General features: G+C 34.6%; 1 protein-coding gene across 1 annotated transcript in view; it reads right to left on the reverse strand.

Moving 5' to 3' along the window:
* Positions 1-23,671, reverse strand: part of Cpd (carboxypeptidase D) — a 71,611-nt gene that overhangs the window by 47,534 nt on the left and 406 nt on the right. The window contains 2 exon segments of the mRNA XM_048792705.1: positions 17,105-17,352; positions 23,505-23,668. Coding sequence (XP_048648662.1) covers positions 17,105-17,352; positions 23,505-23,668 — 412 coding nt within the window.

Genomic DNA, 23,671 nt, shown 5'->3' on the forward strand with positions numbered 1-23,671 from the left:
TAAAAAGGGGTTGGGGATATAGCTCAGTAATAAAGCAATCCTGGTTCAATCCCCAATATTCCCCCCCAAAAAAATTGAATCCAAGAAAATTTATTTAGTGGCCTCTAGTCCTATAGATCACGTTATAAATATTGGGTTTTTTTTTTTAAACATACAACACTATAAACAGTCCAAAACTAAAAGTTAGATTTTGGAGATAAGTCTCTTTGTAGGTCCTATAGATTGAGGAAATATTACAGTAAATAATATATCTGACTATAATATTAATATTGACCTCATTGTGTAGAATATAGTGGAAATATAGAATATAAGTTAAATCTTGACATACATTCCCCAAATTTTTCTTTGCTAAGACTGTATTTAAATTAAGCAAAAAGTCACATAAAAGGACAACCAATTAAAACAATATAAAAATCAATGTCTTTACTATATTTCAGCAATAATAGAAAACAGAAAAAAAGATTCCAGCAACAAAACCCACAAAATGTATAGGATTAAATGTAACAAAATGTGAGACACAAATTTGTATTATGAAATTTTACTAAAGACTTAGAAGATTGTAGTAGAGCATTATGATGCCTATTGATAGGAAGTTTATAAGGATACCAAATTACTTATAAATATCATGCAAAAAATATATTTTCATTGTGACTGGATAAACTGATCTAGAAATTAATTTGGAAAAATAACTAAGAATTCCTGAGAAATGAATGAGAAAACATTAAGAATTAAGAATGGAGCCAGGCGCAAGGTACATGCCTATAATCGCAGTGACTCTAGAATCTGAAGCAGGATGATCAAAAATTCTTAGTGAGACCGTTGGCAATTTAGCAAGATCTTGTCTAAATAAATAGAACTAGGGATGTAGCTCAGTGGTAAAGTGCCCATGGCTAAAACTGATTAGATAGGTGGAAAAAAAAAAAAAAAAAGCTTTACTTCATGTCATACAAAACAAACTCTTCAATCCATATGGAATTTAATGTAAAAATGAAATCATAGCTGGGCAGAGTGGTATATGCCTTAATCCCAGCAACTCAAGAGGCTGAGGCAGAAAGATCACAAGTTCAAGGCCAGTCTATGCAACTTAGCAAGGCCTTGAATAACTTAGTGAGACCCTACCTTAAAATAAAAAATAAACAAGGACTGAGGATATAACTCAGTGGTAAAGCATCCCTTTAGTTCAATTGGAGGAGGAAGAAGAGGAAGAAGAGGAAGAAGAGGAAGAGGTTGTTAAATGCTTCAAAAAAAATCATAAAGGAAATTGGATGCTAACATAAGTATTTCCATACTCTTAGAATGAAGTCTTTATAAGCATGACATCAATGTGAGTGAAAGCATGAAAACAAAATAATGACAGATATAGCTATTTGAAAATTATAAAACATCTAATAAACACTATCATAATAATCATAAAGAAAATAAAATACTATGAAAAAATGACAAAGGATTATAGAACATTTCTGGGTAACAATTTAGAAATACTTATATAAAACCTTTTAAGAAGGTATGACCTTAACACAGAAATTCCTTTCTGGAAATTTATTCTAAGATAGTATCTATAAGGAGAAAGACTATAGTGTGTAAATTGAAGAAAAATAAACCTGAAAACAACCCTAAATGTCCAACAATGGACATTTGTTGGAGGAAGACCAATTTAGTAAACTGTCATATAAAAATGGACTACCATGCAACCATTTAAAGTGTTACATATTTATAGCCATATTTATCAAATATTAGTCAAAAAGGTCATATGCATATCTTTTTGCATGATACCTTAAGTTTTATATTTCTTTGAAGCATACAGAGTTTTAAACAATTCTCCTTTACTCAATATTAAAGCAACTGATTCAAAATACTTTTTTGTTTGTTTGGTTTTTTGGGGTACTGGGGATTGAACTCAGGGGCATCAACTACTGAGCCACATCCCCAGCCCTATTTTATATTTTATTTAGAGACAGGATTGATGGTAGGAGTTGCTTAGCGTCTCACTTCTGCTGAGGCTGGCTTTGAACTTGCGATATTCCTGCCTCAGCCTTCTGAACCGCTGGAATTATAAGCGTGTTCCACCATGCTGGGCTCAAAACACTTTTGACAATCTCTCTCAACATGCTGTTTGGAAGCTTTTTATTAAGTCGGGTTTATGGAGGTATAATTTATATGTTATAAAAGTCATCTCATTTAAGTATACAGTGTAATGTATAGAGTCATATAACTATTAATATAATGAGGATATATGGAACATTTGCATCACCCCAGAAAGTTCCTTGCCCCAGCTTCTAGGTCCTGGGTAATCATTAAATTCTTTCCCTATATTTTTGTATTCCCCAACATGACATATAAATGGAATTATGTAGTATATATAGTCTTATATCAGGCTTCTTTCACTTAGCACAAGTCTTAATACCTTTGAGATTCATCCATGTTGCTGAATATATTTATAAATAGTACTTTTTTTGGTACTGGGGCTTAAATCTAGGGATGTTTAACCACTGAGTCATCTCCAGCCCCCCCCCCTTTTTTTCATTTTTATTTTGAGACAGGATCTCACTAAGCTGCTTAGAGCCCCAATAAGTTGCTGAGGCTGGCTTTGAACTTGTGATCCTCCTCCTCAGCCTCCTAAAATGCTGGGATTACTAGCATGTGCCACCGTGCCTAGCTAAATAGTACTTTTTATTACTAAGTATTCTACTACATGGATGTAATATAATTTGTTCATCTGTTCTTGTGTGTGAGATTAAGCCCAGGGGCACTTTACTAACTAAGCTACATCCCCAGCCCTGTATTTTTTTTCTTTTGAGACAGGGTCTTGATAAATTGCTTAGAGTGTTGCTGAGTTGACAAGGCTAGCCTCAAATTGTAATCCTCCTCCCTCACACTCCTGAGTTGCTGAAACTACAGGCCTGCACCACTGCCAGGCTTGTTCATTCATTCTCTATGTGATGAATATTTCAATTTTTTCCAGTTTTTTGGTAATTAGGAGTAAAGCTATGTATAGATCTTAGTGTGGACATATGACTTCATGTCTTTGAGGTAAATATCTAGGAGTGTTATGGTTGAGTCATAAGAGAAATTTAAGCTTAACTTCATAAGAAGTTTGTTTTTCAACATGGTTCTACTGTTTTTACATTCCCACCAGCAATGAATGAACCCAGTGGGCACTGGGTTTAATCTCCAGTACTACACACACACATACACACAAAGAACAAAATAGAAATTGAGAAGCAGATGGGAATAGTAGCACACACCTGTAATTCCAGAGGCTCTAGAGACTGAAGCAGGAGGATTATAAATTCAATGCCAACCTCAGCAATTTAGTGAGACCCTAAGCAATTTAGCAGGACCCTGTTTCAAATTAAAAAATAAAAAAGGGCTGGGGATGTGGCTCAGTAGTTAAGCATCCCTGGAACCAAAAATAAATAAATAAATGAAAATAAAAGAAACTCTAGAAGTGAAGAATACAATAATTGAATTTAAAAATTTATTGTAAATGTTGAAAAGAATGGAAATGACCAGGGAAAGAGTGAGTTATCTTGAAGACTGATAAAGAGAAATTACCTTTGTGCATGCTAAACAACAGGGGGTGGGGGGCGGGAGATGTCTAGGGATGTGCAGCTCACTAGTAGTTAGTTTGCCTAGCATACATTAAGGCCCTGGGTTCATCCCTAGCACTGAAAAATTTAAAAAAATAATAATAATAAAGAAAAAGAAGAGAGTTTTACAGACAATACTAAAAGGTCTAGCATTGTCATTGGAGTATCAAAAGGAGAGAAAAAAAGAGAAAAATGCTTAAAATTTTATTGAAGAAATAGTGGCTAAAAACTTAAACTGGGCAAAAGACATAAACTTACATTTCAAGAAGTTCAGCAAATCCCAAACAGGATAAACTCAAAGAAATCCATGCCTAGATATTTCATAATTAAACTGCTGAAAACCAAAGACAAAGAAAAAAGTCTTGAAAGAAGCAAAAGAAAAATGATGCATTGATACACAGGGAAAACAATTCAAATGATTGAATTTCTCAGCAGAAGCCGTGGAGGCTTTGGGAATAAAGGCAACATAGATACTCAGTGAAAGAAAACAAAACAAAACAAAAATCTAAGTAGATTCGATTTAGAAGAAATTCTAAGTCAAGTTCTTAAGGCAAAAGAGAAATGTTATCAGAGAGAAACCTGGAACTTCAAGAATGAATGAAAAGTGAACAAAATAGGTAATATATGAATGAAAAGGGTAAATATAATAAACTATTTTCCTCAGGTTCTTTAGACAGTGTTGACAGTTTAAAGTTAAAACCATGGCATTGGTGGCACTGTCAATGCATATAGACATAATACATACATTAAGTACAACATAAACTGGGAGGATACAGTGCGATGGGAAGGTTTATACATTCCTTTTCTTTCTTTTTAAAATTTTTTGTTCTAGGGATTGAACCTAGGACTTTACACATACTAGGCAAGCGTACTTACCACCAAGCAACATCCCAGCTCTTCTAATTTTTTAAAATTTTGAAACAGGGTCTTATAAGTTGCCCAGACTGCCCTCAAATTTGTAATCCTCCTGCCTCAGCTTCCTGAGTACCTGGGATTACAGGAATGTACTACCACACCTGGCTATATATCCCTCTTAAAATGGTAAAAAATATTAATTTTAGGTAAAACTGTGAACAGTAAGTATATAAATTATAATTCCTATAGCAACTACCCAAACAAACTAAACATAGAGACATAATTAAAAACATAATAGATAATTTTAAATGACACACTAAATAACATTCAAACAATCCAATCAGAAAGCAGGAAAATGGAAACAATGCATTAATAAACAGAGGGGCAAACAGGAAACATAAGACCTAAATCCAAACCTATCAATAAGTATATTCAACGTAAATGGCAAAAGTATAGCAACTAAAAGACAGAAATTGTCAAACTGAATTAAAAACAAGATCTAATTGTACACCATCTATATGAAACTTATTTTAAATATAATAGTATAGATATATTTCTATCAGATACCATAGACTTCAGAGCAAGGAAAATTGCCAAGGACAAAGAGAGACAGGCTTTACAAACGGATGAAACAGTCAATTCTGCAAGATAACATAATCCTAAATGTGTATGGCCCCAACAACAGAACTTCAAAATACATGAAAAAAATGGGCAAATCCACAATTGCAGTTGCACACTTCTCCTCAACAGAACAAGTAGGCAAAAATTGAGCAAAAGCTAGAGATTTCAGTAATACCATCAACTAACTAGATCTAGGTGATATTTATACCATACTCCCTCCATCAACAGTGAAATACACATGCTTTCAAGTACATATGAAACATTCATCAAGCCAGGCATGGTGGTGAATGCCTATAATCCTATCAACTCTGGAGGCTGAGGTAGGAGTTTTGCAATTCTGAGGCCGGCTCAGCAACTTAGTGAGGTGCTCAGCAAGTTAGTGAGACCTTGTCTCAAAATAAAAAATGAAAAGGACTGGGGATGTATCTCAGTGGTCAAGCACCTCTGGGCTAAATCCCCAGTATCAAAAAACATTAAATTAAAATTTTAAATAAAAAGGTACTGGGGACTGAATTAGAACAAAATACATTCCATGCTTTCATAATTATGTCAAAATGGGTTCTACTAAAAAGAACCAATTTTAAAAAGAAAGAAAATAAAAAGGGCTGGGGATGTGGCTCAGTGGCTAAGCACCCCTGGGTACCCAGTTACTCCCTCCCCCACAAAGGAAAATTTACCAAGACAGACCACAGCAAGGCATGGTGGCACATACCTGTAATCCCAGCAGCTTGGGAGGCTGAGGCAGGATGATTGCGAGTTCAAAGCCAGCCTCAGCAAAAGCAAGGCGCTAAGCAACTCAGTGAGATCCTGTCTCTAAATAAAATATTAAAAAGGGCCTGGGATGTGGCTCAGTGATTAAGCAGCCCTGGGTTTAATTCCTGGTACCAAAAAAGAAAGAAACCTGGAAACAAATGGGGACATTAACTGTCTGAGTTATGAATAATTTAAGAATTTTTTTGTGATATACCACAAGTAGGAATTATTTGCCATCTTTGTTAAACTTAACACTATTTTTCCATATTAAATGTCAAAGACTTAATAATAAGTAATCATAAGTAATCTTACTAAGTAGCTGGTTCAGATCTGTTGTCTTGATTTTTTCAATACAAAACCTGTCCACAAAAAGCAATCCTCACTGATCTGTAAGTAGATATTACATTACTCACAGTTGTAGCTATTGCCAGATTCAGTTAATGCATTTATTTAGGATGATATTTCATTTGGTTTAAAATAAAGGAGAAAAGTCAGATTTCACAATATCTTTAACCAGTCAAAGAAAAATTTTTATTTGGGGAGCAAGACACTCAGTTACAGCAAAATAATATAACACCTTAATAGTAGTATAAAGGATCTGCTATTTATCCTATTTATTAACAATCATAAATAAGCAAGCTTCTATTACCTATCAGTCTCTCAAAGCTTCCTAAACCAGTGATCTTCAACTTATTCACACTAAAATAACTAAAAAATTATGCAACATTGTGTGTGTGTGTGTGTATGTGTGTGTTGCTGAGGATGAAAACCAGGGTCTTATGAATACTAGGCAAATGCTGTACCACTGAGCTGTACCCAGCCTACCTCACAAATTTTTAAGTTTTCATTTTTAAGTTCAAAGAATTCTAAACAAAGTAATATCCTGTACACTAAACAAAATTTTAACTAAAACCTTTACATTACTTTAAATGCCTCCAAATAAATGAAAGCATCACGGAGATTTGATTCCTAGAATTGTCTTCATAAAAAGTACATGAACACACCTCTTCTTTACAGTAGAAATTTTACAACTTCCCTTTTCTTCTTTGAATTTTTCCCATGTCACTTCCTCCAGCAGATTTTAATTTGAATGTGATATACCTGCATGCTTTAGCCATTCTACAAATGTTCCAATCTATAATAATTATGTATGTACATTTATATTTTTCTTATCTCCAATGATCATAATGACCTAGTATTACATTTCTGTCTTCCAGATTGTATTATTACAATAACCACTGGCACATAATTTATCAAAAAAGCATGGTTTTATTATAATTTTTATAAATAATAAGCATAACAAGAAATAATTACTAAAAATATATTTTATATATGCATCAGCAATTTTTTAAATTTGTTTTTATTTAAACACATTCTCAAAACAAATGAGCAAAATCAGGCCTCCCTTGGTAAGCAAAGAAGCTGAAAATGAACAAGCAAAGCCTTCAATTCATTCACAACACAGGTGTAATGTTTCCTTATCCTGTACTTTGAAGCACCCAGATGAAAATATCTTTTAATAAAAAAAATTAACTTATAAGAACTTATAAGACCCTGGGATGATACTATTTTAAAAATCACCAAATTGTTCCTTCTGTCATGCTGCCCCAAAAGTATGAAAACTCCAAGGCAATGTAACACAATGTGATTCAGATGATAGAAAAATATGCCAGTTTTCAGTCAAGTAGGAGAAAAGGATATGAGACAGAATCTCCCAGGCAGACCAAAGTTAGGAAAGATTAGAAACAGAAACTGAAGATCTGGAAATGAACAGCCTTAAAGCTATCCAAACTAACTAGTCTCCTTCTCCCAAACAAACAATTTGCTCTTCTGCCTCAAGCATAAAGCCAATGGGAAAAAAAAAATAGTCAATGTTTCATTGTTAGACATAAAACACATATGGCCAAATATTAAATATTAAACTATATTATTTAGGAAATTTATTACCTTTTACAGGAAAACTACAATTTTTTAAAATAGGAAAATAATTTTAGAATACAGGAATATAGAGAGACAATTTCCAATTTATATTTAAATTTAGAGCTATAGTAGGAAAAAAAAAAACTATAGTAGACCCCTCGTATCCATGTGGGATGTTTTAAGAACCCCAATGAATGCCTTAAACCAAAGATAGGACCAAACTCTATATATACTATGTTTATTCCTGTACATATGTACCTATGATAAAGTTTGATTTCTAAACTAGACACAGTAAGTGATCAACAATAACTAGTAATAAAATAGAATAAGTAACAGCATATTGTAAGTTATATGAATTTGGTCTCTATTTCAAAATATAGTAATGTACTCCCTGCCCTCTTTCTTCATGTGATAGTGTGATACAGCATTAGGCTACTATGTAAGGGTGACCAGAAGTCAAGCACTGCCATATCTCAACAGTCATCTGATATATAAGAGACTAAAGGGCAAGTGACATATACAGCATGGATATGGTGGACAAAGAGAAGATTCATGTTTCAGTAAGACAGCAGGATACTGGAAATTTCATCATGCTGCTCAGAACAATTCGAAGCCTATGAGCTGTTTGTGTCTGGAATTTTTCACTTAAATTTTCAGGCCATGGTTGAAAACTGGGATTCTTGAAACATAAACCCTATAGATAAAGGGAGACTTCAGTAGTTTTAACTGAAACCTTAGAAAGTAAAACTGCAGATAAGGAAAGACTATTTATTAGTTCAAAGGATAGTGAGAAATTCTCACAATTAATTCTGACTGCTTTTAATATTTTTACAGAAAATAGGTGAGTTATTAAGTGATAATTTTGCACTCCCTAAGAGTTCTCACAAGTTGATGGCATGATGCTCATAAAAAATTTTAAATGGAAAAATCTGAGCCAAATGAATGGAAAACAAAGGTTGTCCTTTAAAAATTCCCCAAATCCCTAATCTTTAAATTTAGGTTGACCAAACCTTACCTGAACTTGGTCTTTACATTCTGAGCAACTAATCTTCTGAAAATCTATTTCCTTCACCACTCCCACTAGATATATATTTGCTAGTGATATGATTCTACAGAGCTAAACAGTCCTGCCTCTGTTTTTAGTTCCAACTTGGTCAACACCTTCTCTCAGAGATCTTTGAACTGCATTTCCCTCTTTTTAAAAATATTCTCCCATTCTCTATCACCTGAGTTAAAGAGAAAAAAGGGGGGAAGAGTACATCTAATTTATAGACATAGTTGTAAAGATTTAAGGGCCAAACCCTAAATAGCAGTATTTGGCTCTCAATCTTCACATGGTCTTATTATCACATTACAAAGTACACTAGTGCAATGCTCCTAAAGGTCAGATTTTATATTAGGTTATACTTCAGTTTACTAAAGCAAACTCATGACTCAAGTAGAAGCAAATATTCTGTTGAATTATGGTTTACCCTTTTTGCCTTCCTTTTAGATTAGGAAACTCTCCTTTAAAAAAAGAACAAAATAGGAAGAAGAGATCCAATCAACTCTTCAATGTACAAGATCAGCTAAGACCAAAAGCACTGTACATTTGATTATCAGTTGTACTCACACATGAACAGGCTGATAATTAGTATCTGAATTGTCAGCATTCCTTAAAGAAAGCATCCTGGTACATCCTAAAATTCACTTTGGAGGTGAAAAAGCACCCATCTGTTCATTTATACATATGTATTAGTTGAATTTCTGCCTCCAAGCAATTATGCCAGGAAACAATATCAAATCATTTTTCAAAATCCTGTATTCTGACATATGCTTTCCAAATGTCTCAAAACTCTTTAATCTGCCAGACGTGGTGGCCCATACCTATAATCCTAGCAACTCAGGAGGCTTACAAGCAGGACTGCAAATTCAAGGCTAGCCTCAGCAATTTAATGTAGCCCTAAGCAATTTAGTAAAACCTTATCTCAAAACAAAAAAATAAAAAGGGCTGGGGATGCAACTCAGTTACAGAGTGCTCCTCAGCTCAATCCCCAATAGCAAAACAAAACAAACTCCTAAATCTCAGAATCTATTTCCTAACTGCCTTTTGGGTACTTGTGACCAGAACATCAAGTACCACCTCTAATTTCAACTCTTCTCAGAAAGTCAGACAGAGACTGAGAGAGAAGGAGAAAGAGACAATCCTTTAAATAACTTTTTCTATCATTATTCTCATTTATTCAGACTCAAAATCCTCAAAGTCATCTCTTTGGGTCCTTTCTCTCCTTGACATTCTGTATTACCATTTAATCAGAGGTCAATTATGCAATTCTTCTCAAACATATTCCTTCTTCATTCCCGTGCATCCCTCTAGATAAACCCCTTATTATCTCCTAAAGAGGCCTCAATCCAAATAACAGTAAAAACCTCCCTAGTCTCCCTTCCTCTAGGACTGTCCCTTCCATTTTACACAAAGATAACTCCAAAAATGAATAGCACACCCTGTCCTTATTATCAAAGAATTCACACATGAGACACAAAGAAACTATTAACATAAGCTGGATAAGCATTATATTGCTGAGATAAAAAAAAAAAAAAAAACTCTAGGTGGGTAGGGGAATGACACTTACTATTACAAGGGAGGTTTCAGAGGATTTACAGGTAAACTGAAGGAAACCATTCTAGACAGAACAGCCTAATGTGTGAAGGTTCACTTTTGAGGAAGGGAAAGTAGTTCAGCAGTGCAGAGAGGTAGAAGATGAGACTAGAAATATAGGTTGATCAGAATCTATTCAAGTTTAGACTTGATCCTATCAAAATGTAAAACCAACAAAGATATAAGAACCCTTTAAGTTTTTATGTTTGTTGTTTTGCTTTTAATACATAATTTTTAAAAAACAAAATAACACAAGCACTTAATACAACCAGACACATCTTCCATAAACATGGCAACTGGTAAATTACTTAGTCATCTATACCTGAGATTAGTAAAGAGACTGCAGGAAAATTAGATTCTTTCTATGTATGTTCATTAGGTCAAATTGGTTTATTTATGTGGTTTACTATGGTTTTTCAAATCCACTGTGTTTTTTGTTTGTTTGATTTGTTTTGTTTTGTTTGGTACAAGGGATTGAGCCCAAGGGTGCTTGGCCAATAAGCCACATCCCTAGTCCCTTTTATTTATTTATTTATTTATTTTTGAGGCAGTATATCGCTAAGTTGCTTAGGGCCTGGCTAGGTTGCTGAGACTGATCTTGAACTTCATACTCTCCTGCCTCAGTCTCCCAGGCCACTGAGATTGCAGGCATGCGTCATACACCCAGCGCCTCCACTGTGGTCTTATTCATGTATGTCTTTATGATCTAACAGTTACTGAGAGAAGTACAACTTAAATTCCCTACTATACTTATGAATTTGTCTACTTATTAATATAAGGTACTCTGGGGTTTGTTCTTTGGATTTTTCCTTTGTTTTAGATTCCAATTTTCTGGTGTCATATGGGTTAACATATAATGCCCTATTCAATGACACAGAAAACACTCCTCTAGATAAGTTTGTTGGTCCATTCTTGGACAGATCTACTTGTTATGCTATTGAAAACTGGTAATTATTTTCCCCATGTTCTTTCCTTTCCAGCAGCCACCTACTCCCAGTCAAGTGATCTCAATATTTAGAGTACATTCGTGCTGCTCAGTCTGACCTCCACTGTAGAGAAAGAATGGTTGCCCACATGATCAAAGGTATTCATATTCACACACACAAAAAAATGAACTAGGCACATCATATGCTATGTAGTCACAGTTTATAACTCTGCCCAGAGTATAAAAGGAGAGGGAAAAGTTTGATTCATTCACAGAATATTTTCTTCTTCCGGAAGAGAAAAAAAGAAAAATCACAATTACCAGTTTGAAAAACTTTAGTCCCCAAGTCAGAAGTGGCTTAAAATTAAATAAATAAACAAACCAAAACACAAATATAAGGCATTATGGCAGCTATCCTATCTAATCATAGTATGAATATACACATGAGCAACAGGGAAAGCTGACAATTATATTTCTAATTTCCTATCTCAATACTTATTCAAATTATAGGGAGGGAAAACAGGCTCAGTCTGCACTGGAAATGACTGAGACATACAAACAAGTCAGGGCAAAAGAAAACCCCCAAGTAATAAGTATTTTGAAATGCAATGTGCAAGGTGTTTTGTTCCTACTTAGAATTTATAAATAAATCAATTCTACCATATGATGATGAAAAACAGGGTTTTCTTCCAAACTGTAGGTCATAACCCATTAGTGAAATATATAATTGACTTGTGACAACTGGTAAGTTACTTACTTTTTAAAAAATGAAATGAAGGGGCTGGGGTTGTGGCTTGGTAGAGCACTCACCTAGCACGGGTGAGACACTGGGTTCAATCATTAGCAACACATAAAGATAAATAACTAAAGGTATTGTGTCCATCTACAACTAAAAAATATTTTTTAAAAAATGAAATGGGAGGGCTAGGATTGTGGCTTAGTGGTAGAGCACTCACCTAGCATGGGTGAGACACTGGGTTCGATCCTTAGCACCACATAAAAATAAATAATTAAAGGTATCGTGTCCATCTACAACTAAAAAATATTTTTTTAAAATGAATGGGGAAAAAAAATGAAATGGGGGTGGGGCTGGAGATGTGGCTCAAGTGGTAGCGTGCTCGCCTGGCATGCGTGCAGCCCGGGTTCGATCCTCAGCACCACATACAAAGATGTTGTGTCTGCCGAAAACTAAAAAATAAATATTAAAAAATTCTCTCTCTCTCTCTCTCTCTCTCTTAAAAAAAAATGAAATGGAGGTACTGGGATTGTGGCTCAGCAGTAGAGCACTCGGATGGCATGTGTGAGGCCCTGGGTTCGATCCTCAGAACCACATAAAAATAAATAAATAAAATAAAGATGTTGTGTCCAACTACAGCTAAAAAATAAAAATTTTTTTTAAATGAAATGGGCCAGGAATGGTAGCACATGCCTGTAATCCCAGCCACTCAGGAGGCTGAGATAGAAGGATTACAAGTTTGAGGCTAGCCTCAGCAATTTAGAAAAGCCCTAAACAACTTAGTGAGACCCTGTGTCTAAATAAAAAATAAAAAGGATTGGAGATATGGCTCAGGGATAAGTGCCCTTGGATTCAATCCCTGGTGCCAAAATAAACAAACAAACAGAATAGGATAGGATAGAAGAAATAATAGTGAAATATATTTATAATGTTGTGGTTGTGAATCAATGGTAGAGCACTTGCTTAACACGTATGAGGCACTGGGTTCGATCTTCTGGGTTTGATCCTCAGCACCACATAAAAATAAATAAATACATAAATAAAGGTATTGTGTCTATCTACAAACCAAAAACATCTTTAAAAATATTTGAAAAGTATTATTTCATAGAATTGTTTTATGTACACACATATATGAAATGTACACAAAAAACTAAAGTTATTTCATGCTATAGATCATTACTGAAAATAAAACTCTGAGCTGGGTGTGATGCAATTACATCTCTGTAATTCTAGCAACTCAGGAAACTGAGGTATAGAAGGATCTCAGGTTCAAGGCCAGCCTTGGTCACTTAGTGAGACCTTGTCTCAAAATTAAAAATAAAAAAGAAAGAAAGAACTGGGGATACGGCTCAGTAGTAGAGAGTGGATTCAACTTCCAGTACCACAGGGGAAAAAAAAGGTAGGCAAAAAGCATTCAACTTAACACACTGTGCTTTAAGAAAAAAAAATTAAAAAAAAAAAAAAAAAGAAGGTGCCCTCCTCCATGAACAAGTCCTTTTTAGGCTCTCAGAGTAATGAGGCTTTAGCAGGTAAGCATTACTATTCACAGGCCTTCTAAGGATAATCATTCCCTACATGAATCTTGAAGGTTTGAAAGGCATGTTGAAAGAAGCAGGGACCTCCTACATAGGCAGCTAGATATGCTGAGTCAACCCTGGCAATGAAGGTAAAGTAGTAGAGGCCAATCACCCTACGTTCCACCCAAGTTATACACTATCTGATTCTCACAGGCAGGAACTATTTCTGGTTTGCTCCACTATGTCCCCATCATCTAGTACAGCATATGGATTGTGGCAGGTAATGTGGCAGGAATGTTTGCAGTAAATGTTTGCTAAATAAAAAAAATTACATTGCATAAGTCATTCCCTCTCTCAGGTCTTGAATTTCTATAAAGCAAAAGGATTGGACTAGATCAATATATTTCCTTTCAGCTTTAAAGGCCTACATATACTTCTTTGAGCTATAATTCCTAAATACATCACACAGAGTATCAGTAAAATCACTCCAGGACATCAGGGTTTGAATACATGCCAAGTCACAAGGTTTCACAGCATCTTACTCACTGCAGTCCTGCATAAGATAAACAAAATGAATTTGCCCTGTTGAAATGACTGAAACCATCACAGCCTCCTCCTCAAGGAGAATCTGCTTGAAATTTGCTAAGGTAGAAAGAGCAGCTGTTGTAGAAATAACATAAAACATGTCTGACCATTCAGCTAAAGAGAAACGTTGAAGCATAAAAACAATAACAATAGCAGCAACAAAACTTAACTTCTTCAGTTGTTAGAAAAATCTAGTAACTAAATAACTAAATAATCTCTGATCTTAATATCACAGTTCGGTGAAGGCAGGATATTTGTTTTTGAAATAGTATAACATAGACTTACATTCTTCAATTGTCAATTAGGAATTGCTTTCTAACCTTTTAGAACTTTTTCCAAAAAGGGCAAGTAAATTATTCTTCAATCCATTATTTTAAGTAACATCATCCCAAATTAATCTAACTCACAAAATCACCAGTTCACAAAATTAGATTTTATTAAATGTAAACCTACTAAAGATTGACATAAGGATTACACATTGAAATATGTCCCTTATCTATTAAAAAAAAGAGCTTTCTTTTTAATAGATGGTTTTCAAAATCACCTCTAACTGTTTGGCTTCTAAATATTTCAAACATCTATAGATGCTTATTGTAGAAACACAGATGCAAACTATAGGGAGATCGGAAAACTCTACAGAGATATTAAGTCTCTAAATTTAGGACTCATTTTGGGTGTCTGTGGCTTGACATAAAAAGTCAGAAATCAATTTAAAAGGCTTAAATAAAGATAAATTAAGAGACACATCATGAGACACTTTATAAAGTGACCATCAATAAAAAGATAAGAAAGCCCAAAGGCATTTCACCATGAGCAGATTCTAAGAGAAAATATTTATACTGATGACATTTCCATGGGTTGACTTATTCCTTCTTGCTTATTCTTAAAAATCTAAGTTTGTGCACAAAAACAAAGTTATTCTTCAAAGTCTGCCAAATTTTTAAAAGAGCAATAACCATTCTCATGACATTTAAAAGAACAGGTAAACAATTCAAGCTCACTTTAACAATTCTTTTAAAATAGCATTCCATGATAATTGAAACCTTTGCATGTTGCTGGTAGGAATGCATATAAATAGTATAGCCAGTATGGTAAAGTTTGGCAGTTTCTTTAAAGCTAAACATAGAATTACTATATGATCTAGCAATTCCACTTCTAGCTACATACCCAAAATAATTGAAGACAAGCTGAGGACTTGGATACTTGTACAACAATGTTCATTATTGCATTATTCACCACCAGCAAGTTGTAAACAACCCAGTGCCAATCAACAGATGAACAAAATGTGTTTTATACATTCAAGGAATACAAACCATAAAAAAAAATAAAGTGCTGAAACATGTTACAAAATAGATGAACCTAAGAACACTATGCTAAGTGAAATAAACTAGGTAGAAACAAACAAACAAATATTGTAAAAACCTAAGAACACTATGCTAAGTGAAATAAACTAGGTAGAAACAAACAAATATTGTAAGATTCCAGTTATGTGAAATATCTAGAATAGGCAAGTTCACAGAGATAAACAATAAATTAGAGGTTCTCAGTGGCTACAGGGTTGAAGGGAATGGGAATTATTATTTAACAATTTCAGAGTTTAACATAATAAAAAAGCTTGGAGATAGACTGTGGTGATGGAAAATGGAAGTGAATACAATTAATACCATTAATTCTACATTTTAAAATGGCTAAGCCAGGCACAGTGGCTCACAACTGTAATTTCAGCCACTTGGGAGGCTGAGGCAAGAGAATTCCAAGTTTGAGACCAGCATCAGCAATTTACTGAGGCCCTCGGCAACTCAGTAAGACCCTGACTCAAAATAAAAAATAAAATAAAGGGCTGGGGATGTGGCTCAAGCGGTAGCGGGCTCGCCTGGCATGCGTACGGCCCGGGTTCGATCCTCAGCACCACATACAAACAAAGATGTTGTGTCCGCTGAAAACTAAAAAATAAATATTAAAATTCTATTCTATTCTCTCTCTCTCTCTCTCTCAAAAAAAAAAAAAAAAAAAAACTTTAAAAAGAAAAAATTAAAAAAATAAAAAAGGCTGAGAATGTAGCTCAAGGGTAAAACACCCCGGGTTCAATCCCCAGTAGCAAAAAAAAAAAAAAAAGGGATAAAATGGCAAATTTTATCATAATTAAAGAAAAAAAAAACAAATAGAATAATTCCATGACCACCCTACAGCTTAAAATAGACAAGGAAAATGTGTCTTTATATAAAATGGAAAGATCTCATTAATGGTTATCATACTAATTAAGCTGTCCAACATAGTCACTTTTAGCTGCTTTTATGTGTCTCCTGATGTGATGTGATATGGTCTATATAATGATTGTGCTAGAAAATTGGGCCTGAATTTTAACATGAAAAAAATGACAAATCCAGAATAGGCAATGTTCCATAGGACAACTGGTCTGGACTCTTCACAACAAACAAATGCCAATTCCTGAACCTTGACTGGATCCTAGATCTAGAAAAAAGGAGCTACAAAGGGTATTTTGGGGATAATAAGTAAAATTTGAATTATGGACAGCATGTAGGATGGTAGTATTGAATTACTGGTTATGGTAATGGTATATAATTCTATAGAGGACTGTACTTGGGAAACATGCAATGGAACTTACAGGTAAAGTGTCATGAAAACTACAACCTATTTTTGGATGGATTGGCAAAAGATTATATGTGTATGTAGAGGGGAGGGTGTGGATATGTGTGGAGGTGAGGAGGCAAAGCATATAGCAGAAAAGATAACAGTGGGTGAATTTAAATAAAGGATATATAGGTGCTCATATATAAAGACTTCTATAGGTAGTCTTTCAATTTTATTATGGGTTTGAAATTATCAATATAAAAAGAAATAAAATTTTAAAAAATTAGAATTCCACAAAGTTTCCTTTCTTAACTACACTAAAGAAAGCTAAATAAGCAGGGGGAAATACAGCAAATTCCGTGTTTTGCATACCTTCCACATCATACCAATGTGCACCATTTGTGATTCCATCTTTGAAAGTCTCATCTTCATCTCCTGGACAATGAGGCTCACCAGTTTTCATTATGGGGTGATTTGAAGCATACGCTTTTGCCAGGTATTTAAAGACTTCATCATCTGAGGTTTTGCTATAGATTCCCGTTGCTTTATGCTCTGGAGAATCATCAAAAGGATAGCTTGCTACCACTGAGCCACCATGCAGATTTCCAGAAAGCACAAACCTTTGAAAACACAACCAAATCATGTATCACTAAAAAAAAAAATAAATGAATAAAAGACATAGAAAACACAATGCATTTAAAAGTTCCACAATATCATTCATAAATGAACTCATCTTTGTGTGTGTTTGTGTGTTGCTGGGGATTAAACCCAGGGCCTCCTGCATACTAAGCAAACACTAACACTGAGCTATATCCCTCAGACCCATAAACAAATTGAAATATCTCTCTTGGGGACCAGAAGACAGCTCTATCAGCTGTTATAAGGGAACCACTACTAATAGCAACAACAACAAAAAAAAAATGGAAAGAAAGTATCATCAACTTAAAATTTCAAACAGTTTCAGGTTAACCACAAGTAACTTTAAAGAATTTTCCATCATTGAAAAAGTAGTTGAATAACACAGCATTAACTAATGTTTCAGGAAATGTCTTATTTAAGGAATTCCAAATACATGTAATGGGCTGAACTATGTGACTTTTCCAATATTCAACCTTTTTTAAAACCTATAAAAATGACAATTTCATATAGTTCAATCTCATATTTACATTTCATAATGTGTTAACTTCATAGAAAAATGTGGCTGTATAAATAATACTTGTTGAATACATGAGTTAGGTTATGCTTTGTATATTTACTGTCCAGAGTTTTAAGGATAGGGAGTCTAGTTTAAAACATGAGTTTTGTTTTGCTCCAGTTTTACAAAATACCTAGACTAAATTCACATTTTCAAGAAAGAAGTCACAGTTGAGAAGTTTCGGGAAAAATAAAAAACAACCAAATATGTAGCGAGATGTTTTCAGAGAAAAATAATACAGCCTTTCAAAGACTAATCCTCCATTGCACCAAGAGATGGGGACATTTTTAGAATTGACCTGGAGATAAGGCTGATTAAATAAAACAAAAAACAAAAACGCTTTTTCTTGCCAGGCATGATGACACATGCCTGCAATCCTATCTACTCAAGATATAAGGCAGGAGGATCACAAGTTCAAGGTCAACCTCAGAAAGACCCTATCTCAAATTTATAAATTTTAAAAGGACTGAGGATCTGGCTCAGTGATTAAATGCCATTTGGTTCAGTCCTCAGGAGAAAACAAAACAACAACAAAACCACCACCAAAAAGTTTTTCTTAATGTTTCTGTGTGCATATGTGTATGTGTTTTGTTAGAGATTAAACCCAAGACTTTATACATGCTAGCCAAGTGTACTATTACTGAGCTATATCTATAGCCCCGCATTTTCTGCTTTTAAGTGAATCAACTTATAATCTGGCCCAAAAATATTTTGAGGGGTGGGGTACCAGGGATTGAACACAGGGGCATTTAACCACTGAGCCACATCCCCACCCTTATTATTTTATATTTTGAGACCCTGTTGTTTACAGCCTCACTAAGTTGCTGAGGCTGGCTTCCAACATTTGATCCTCATGCTTCAGCCTCCAGAGTGCTAGGATTACAGGTGTGTGCCACTGCGCCTGGCTAATCTGATCAAATTTATAGACATAGAAACACTGAAAAACTTCTTTCCTGGTGAAAGCCACAGGTAAAAAAAAAAAATGTGTACATTCTGTTTATGAGTCTTTTCCTTATGTAACTGTTCAAACCATTACAAGTAAATATTAAATACTTTTCTCCTTGTACTCTAAATTGGATTTTCTTATTCTGCCTTTTCTGTGGTTGAAATTAATTGACTTACAGAAATTCTACAGAGGGTTGAAATATATATATTTTCTCTCTCTCTCCCTCTCCCTCTCTCTCTCTCTCTCTCTCTCTCTCTCTCTATATATATATATATATATATATATATATATACACACACACACACAAACATATAACATTTCTCTCTATATGCTTGAAAAAATTAAATCATTTGTCTAATTTCAAAGGTTATTTTAAGCATGATCAGCATCATCCCAGAAGAGACCAAATAATGAAAATTACTTTTAAGACAGAATCTATTCATGACAGAAGAAAAAAATATAGCCAATAATGCTGTGATTAAACACTAGAACAGACTATAAAAAGATAAGAGTTTAAGACTAATATAATTAGCACTCTTCCAGACACCAGAGAATGTCATTTGGTATAGTGGTAATAGCACAAGCTTTGGAGTCAAGCAAATATGGTAAAAATGTTCAGTCTCACAGATCTGTGGCTAAAGAGTAACACTATCAGAAGTTTCTGCCCCAAATTCAATAAACCTTAGATTCCCTCTCATCTGTAAAATGGTAATTAGTGCTACCTGCTTCCCAAAGTTGTTATGAAGACTATGGAATATAATGCACATGAACATCTAGCACAATGAGTGCTTTATAGCTCCTGTTCAGCAATAGTTCATTTCTTTGGAGATATCTAGCATTGTGTTTAAGGAATCACTAACATACAGATTATCATTGTATTTTCCATTTCCATTGTCCCTCTTAAATGTTAAAGAAATAAAAACTAAGTACATATTTTAACTTTCTAACTCTATACTAACAATCTCACCCCTGCCCCCCTCCAACCCCATAGAGCTAATGTATTAAAAAATATTCTGTTTTGTATTTCTAAAACAATTAAATACTTTTTCCCCCATTGGACTTTGAGAAAGCTATATTAGAAGGCAGGCTCAGTTCAGGCAATCCATTCAGCAACAAATATTTTTTGAGTGTTAACTATGAGTTGAACACTGTTCTAGGCACTAGGAATACATTATGAACAACAATTAAAAAGTCCTGAACATTCTAAGTGAAGTATGTCACTTTCCATATTTTTAATTAAACTTTAAAATCCAAGGTTCTCTACTAAATGTTATTTTTCATTTTGTTCAATATCTTGAAACACTTCTCAGAAATATATTTAAAATGGCATAACCAAGGACTTTCAGAGAAATAAATTATTTGCAATCTCCTTGAGCAATAAAATTCAATTAGACTTCCATATTCTATTTTTTTTTTTTAGGAACTAATTCCAGGATTTCATCAGAAAGTAACATCGATCACAATGGCTAAAAGATTACTCTTTTGAGTCTTTGTCAGATCAATTCCTATCATATTTGAAAGGTATTTTATGGTTTCCATTCAAATCAATTCTCTCAAGTGTTTCTCATACTTGACTTCAATATTGTATAGGGATGTAGCTCAGTGGTAGACAGCTTGCCTAGCCTATGTGATGCCCCAGGTTCAATTCCCAGCAATTCAAAAAAATAAAACATAAATAAAGTAGCTGCTAAATATGTTATAAATAAGAGTCTATAAATGTGAAAAAATTAATTTCTAAATTAATTTTTATGTTCACTAGACAATGCTATAGATAACTTAAAAAACTGAGAATGTGATACCTGAAAAATCACAAATGTTTGGGAAATGGTAGATGAATATGCACAAGCCTCCTAAAATAATCTGTACCCACCCCAACACTATGATAATGATCTTCATAAACATCAAAAAAATGAGGTTATGGGTGTAGCTCAGTGGCAGAGTGCTTGACAGTGCTTGACAGGCCCTGAGGTTCAATCCTAGCACCATCAAAAATCATTTATATGCTATCATATATCATTTATATGCTATCTCCTATTAAAGTCTAAACAAGTAAATTTACTTAAAGTAAATTTACTTAAAGAAATCTAGTATGTCAAAAATATGGAATTGGGCTGGGGTTGTACCTCAGTGGTACAGCACTTGCCTAGCATGTGTGAGGCACTGGGTTTGATCCTCAGCATCACATAAAAATAAATAAATAAAATAAAGGTATCATGTCCATCCACAACTAAAAAAATATACAGCTTATTTTAAAAATGGGATCAAATAAACTATAAAATCTTTATTCAATTCTGACATTAAAATCTTTTATATTTTCTAAAATACTTGTCTCAATTATCAATAGTACAAAAACACCTTTGGGGTAAAGTATATAAAGTAAAAAAATAAAAATAAAAATAAATTCCCTTTCCTAAACTGGAAGAAATGAGTCTTAAAATTTTACATATTCAAAATAACAAAAAAAAATCTATTTCTTATATAATTCAGTGACTAGGAAATAAAGAAATTACCCAAAATGTTTACTTCACAAAATACAACCTGTTTGTATCTTTCTTTTTAATATTCATCTAAGCATCAATCTCAAATTGTGTGTGTATATTTACGTTTTTAATTCCTTTGTTATTGACTAATCATTAAATACACATTTTGAGTTAATTTTTGAAGACTGCAGACAGATGAATGTACTCTTTACCTTATATAATCACCTGTTTTTCTTTTTGATCAGAGTTACATGCTTTAAAAAACAGTGCAGTATGATTAGGGTAGTCCACTGCCACAGAATAAAATGACTCTCTATATAATACCAAATGACCCACACAAGTTTTTAAAATCCTCCCAAGCTCTTATCATCGAACTAACCATACTGAACCAAAACTCATAATGGTTAAATACTAGTGATATGAAAGAATATCAAGAGAGCAAATTTTGGGGCCCAGATTAAAAACTTAAAGCTTTCAGTATAACCTCAAGGTGACTTAGACCAAAAGGAAATTTTCATTCTTGGTCACAGCAAAACTAATACTGAAGAGAAAAAAAATCCCAGCAAGGGTTATGACAGAGTATTTTAAACACTTAAGCAATGAAAACAGTACAGTCAATACATCACCTCGAAAAGGGCCTGGCCATCATGGCTTTTGACAATAAGTTTAGGTCAAAGTCAAATTTAAAAAATTGTTCAGAGGTCATGATGTGATCATCTTTAAAAGAAAAAAAAAATCCTCCTAGAAAGTGTTTGTGAAATATCTACAAGGGCTCTTCTAAAGGGAGTAAAATGAAAGGTGAAAGAAAAATAATCTGGAGCTGTCATAATGCCCACAAATCTTCTAGGCCCGCTATATCTGTCTGAAATCTTGTAGAAGAAATTATTCCAAGTCCCACACAGAAACTTCCTCATTCATTACTGCCTTATCTTACCTGGCATTCAGAAATCTTCAAATCAGGATGGAAAGATTAACTACTACTTAAAAAGCCTTATGAAGGCACAAATATGGGGATTCAGTGATGCTTGGAAAAACAAAGCAGTATATGCTCACTTCAGACACTATTCCATTTTTAATAAGTTCCCTCCTCTATGCCTCTCCTTCCTTTCAGATGTAAATCCTACCCACATCTCCAAACTCAGTTCAAGTTCTATTTCTTCCACTGAGATGGTCAATATTATTTCAGCTCAACCACACTTTGCTAGTGAGTACAATTTCTGTCAAGTTTAACTGGGTGAACATCTCATATAGATTTATAATATTTTCTTGTTATACACTAATTTCTCGAGACCCTCATTCTTATACTTATTAAGTTTTTTAAATCCTACACATATTTAATAACACTCAAGGTTTATATAAAGTGTGACAATTCGGTTATTCTGCCCAGGCCCAATAATAAGGTGCAAAAATGACATCAGAAACCCTTGCAGTCTAAAAAAAGGCAGTTCACAGATCTGTGCAAGTTCTCCAGCCAAGCTCCTTAGAGTCAGAAGTAAAAACCGGAGAATTAGTTTCTATCAAACAATCAATGGTTGTCATTTACCATTTCTGGGCTACAGTCTCTTGCCCTCCTTCGTACGACCACTGAGTAGGAGACAGATTGCCTGCATCTAAGTCCCAGTTATACTCCTCACTAGGCAAATTAGTTTAACCAATTCTCACTCTCAATTTCCCCTGTATGCAAAACCAGGATGTGAATGGTGTCTGTGTCATCAAGTTGTGGCCAACATCAAGTGGGATAAAGCAGTCCCGGAAAGTGGTTAGTACAATGCTTCTAGAAACAAGATAACAATATTGATAATTCATCTATAAAATGAGTGAGCTGACCTAGGTTATCCTTAAGGTCTCATCTACCCAACGCTTATAATTCCATGGTCCTGAAAGAAGAGGGGCAGCATGCCAGAAAGGAATCTCCCCTTCAGCCATGCCTTGAACAAATGACATCCTCTAGGCACCGCTTCTTTGACAATTAGCGGGACTAGGAGGCTCCGCGGCCTGGGCTGATCCTGTTACAGGGTGTCGCCCTCCATCCTCACTATCCCAATTCCCTTAGGCCGGCAAGCATTGTTTGAGCGCCTACTGGGTATCAGAACCAGCCTCTTGCCCTTGAAGGCTCACGTGGATGCGGAAGAGAGGCCGGACAACACTCACTTGTTCCTGCGGATCCAGTCCATGAGGGCGCGGACCTCTGGCACTTCGTCCAGGGCTGGGGGCTCGCCGCTACTGAACTGGTCCGGGAAGCTGCGGTTGAGGTCACGGCCACGGCTGTTGTCGCGGCCGCTGACCCCCCGCGGGCCGCCCTCGCTGAGGCCGCAGTC

The sequence above is a fragment of the Marmota marmota genome, unplaced genomic scaffold, assembly GCF_001458135.2.
Source record: "Marmota marmota marmota unplaced genomic scaffold, marMar, whole genome shotgun sequence".
Taxonomy (NCBI): Eukaryota; Metazoa; Chordata; class Mammalia; order Rodentia; family Sciuridae; genus Marmota; species Marmota marmota.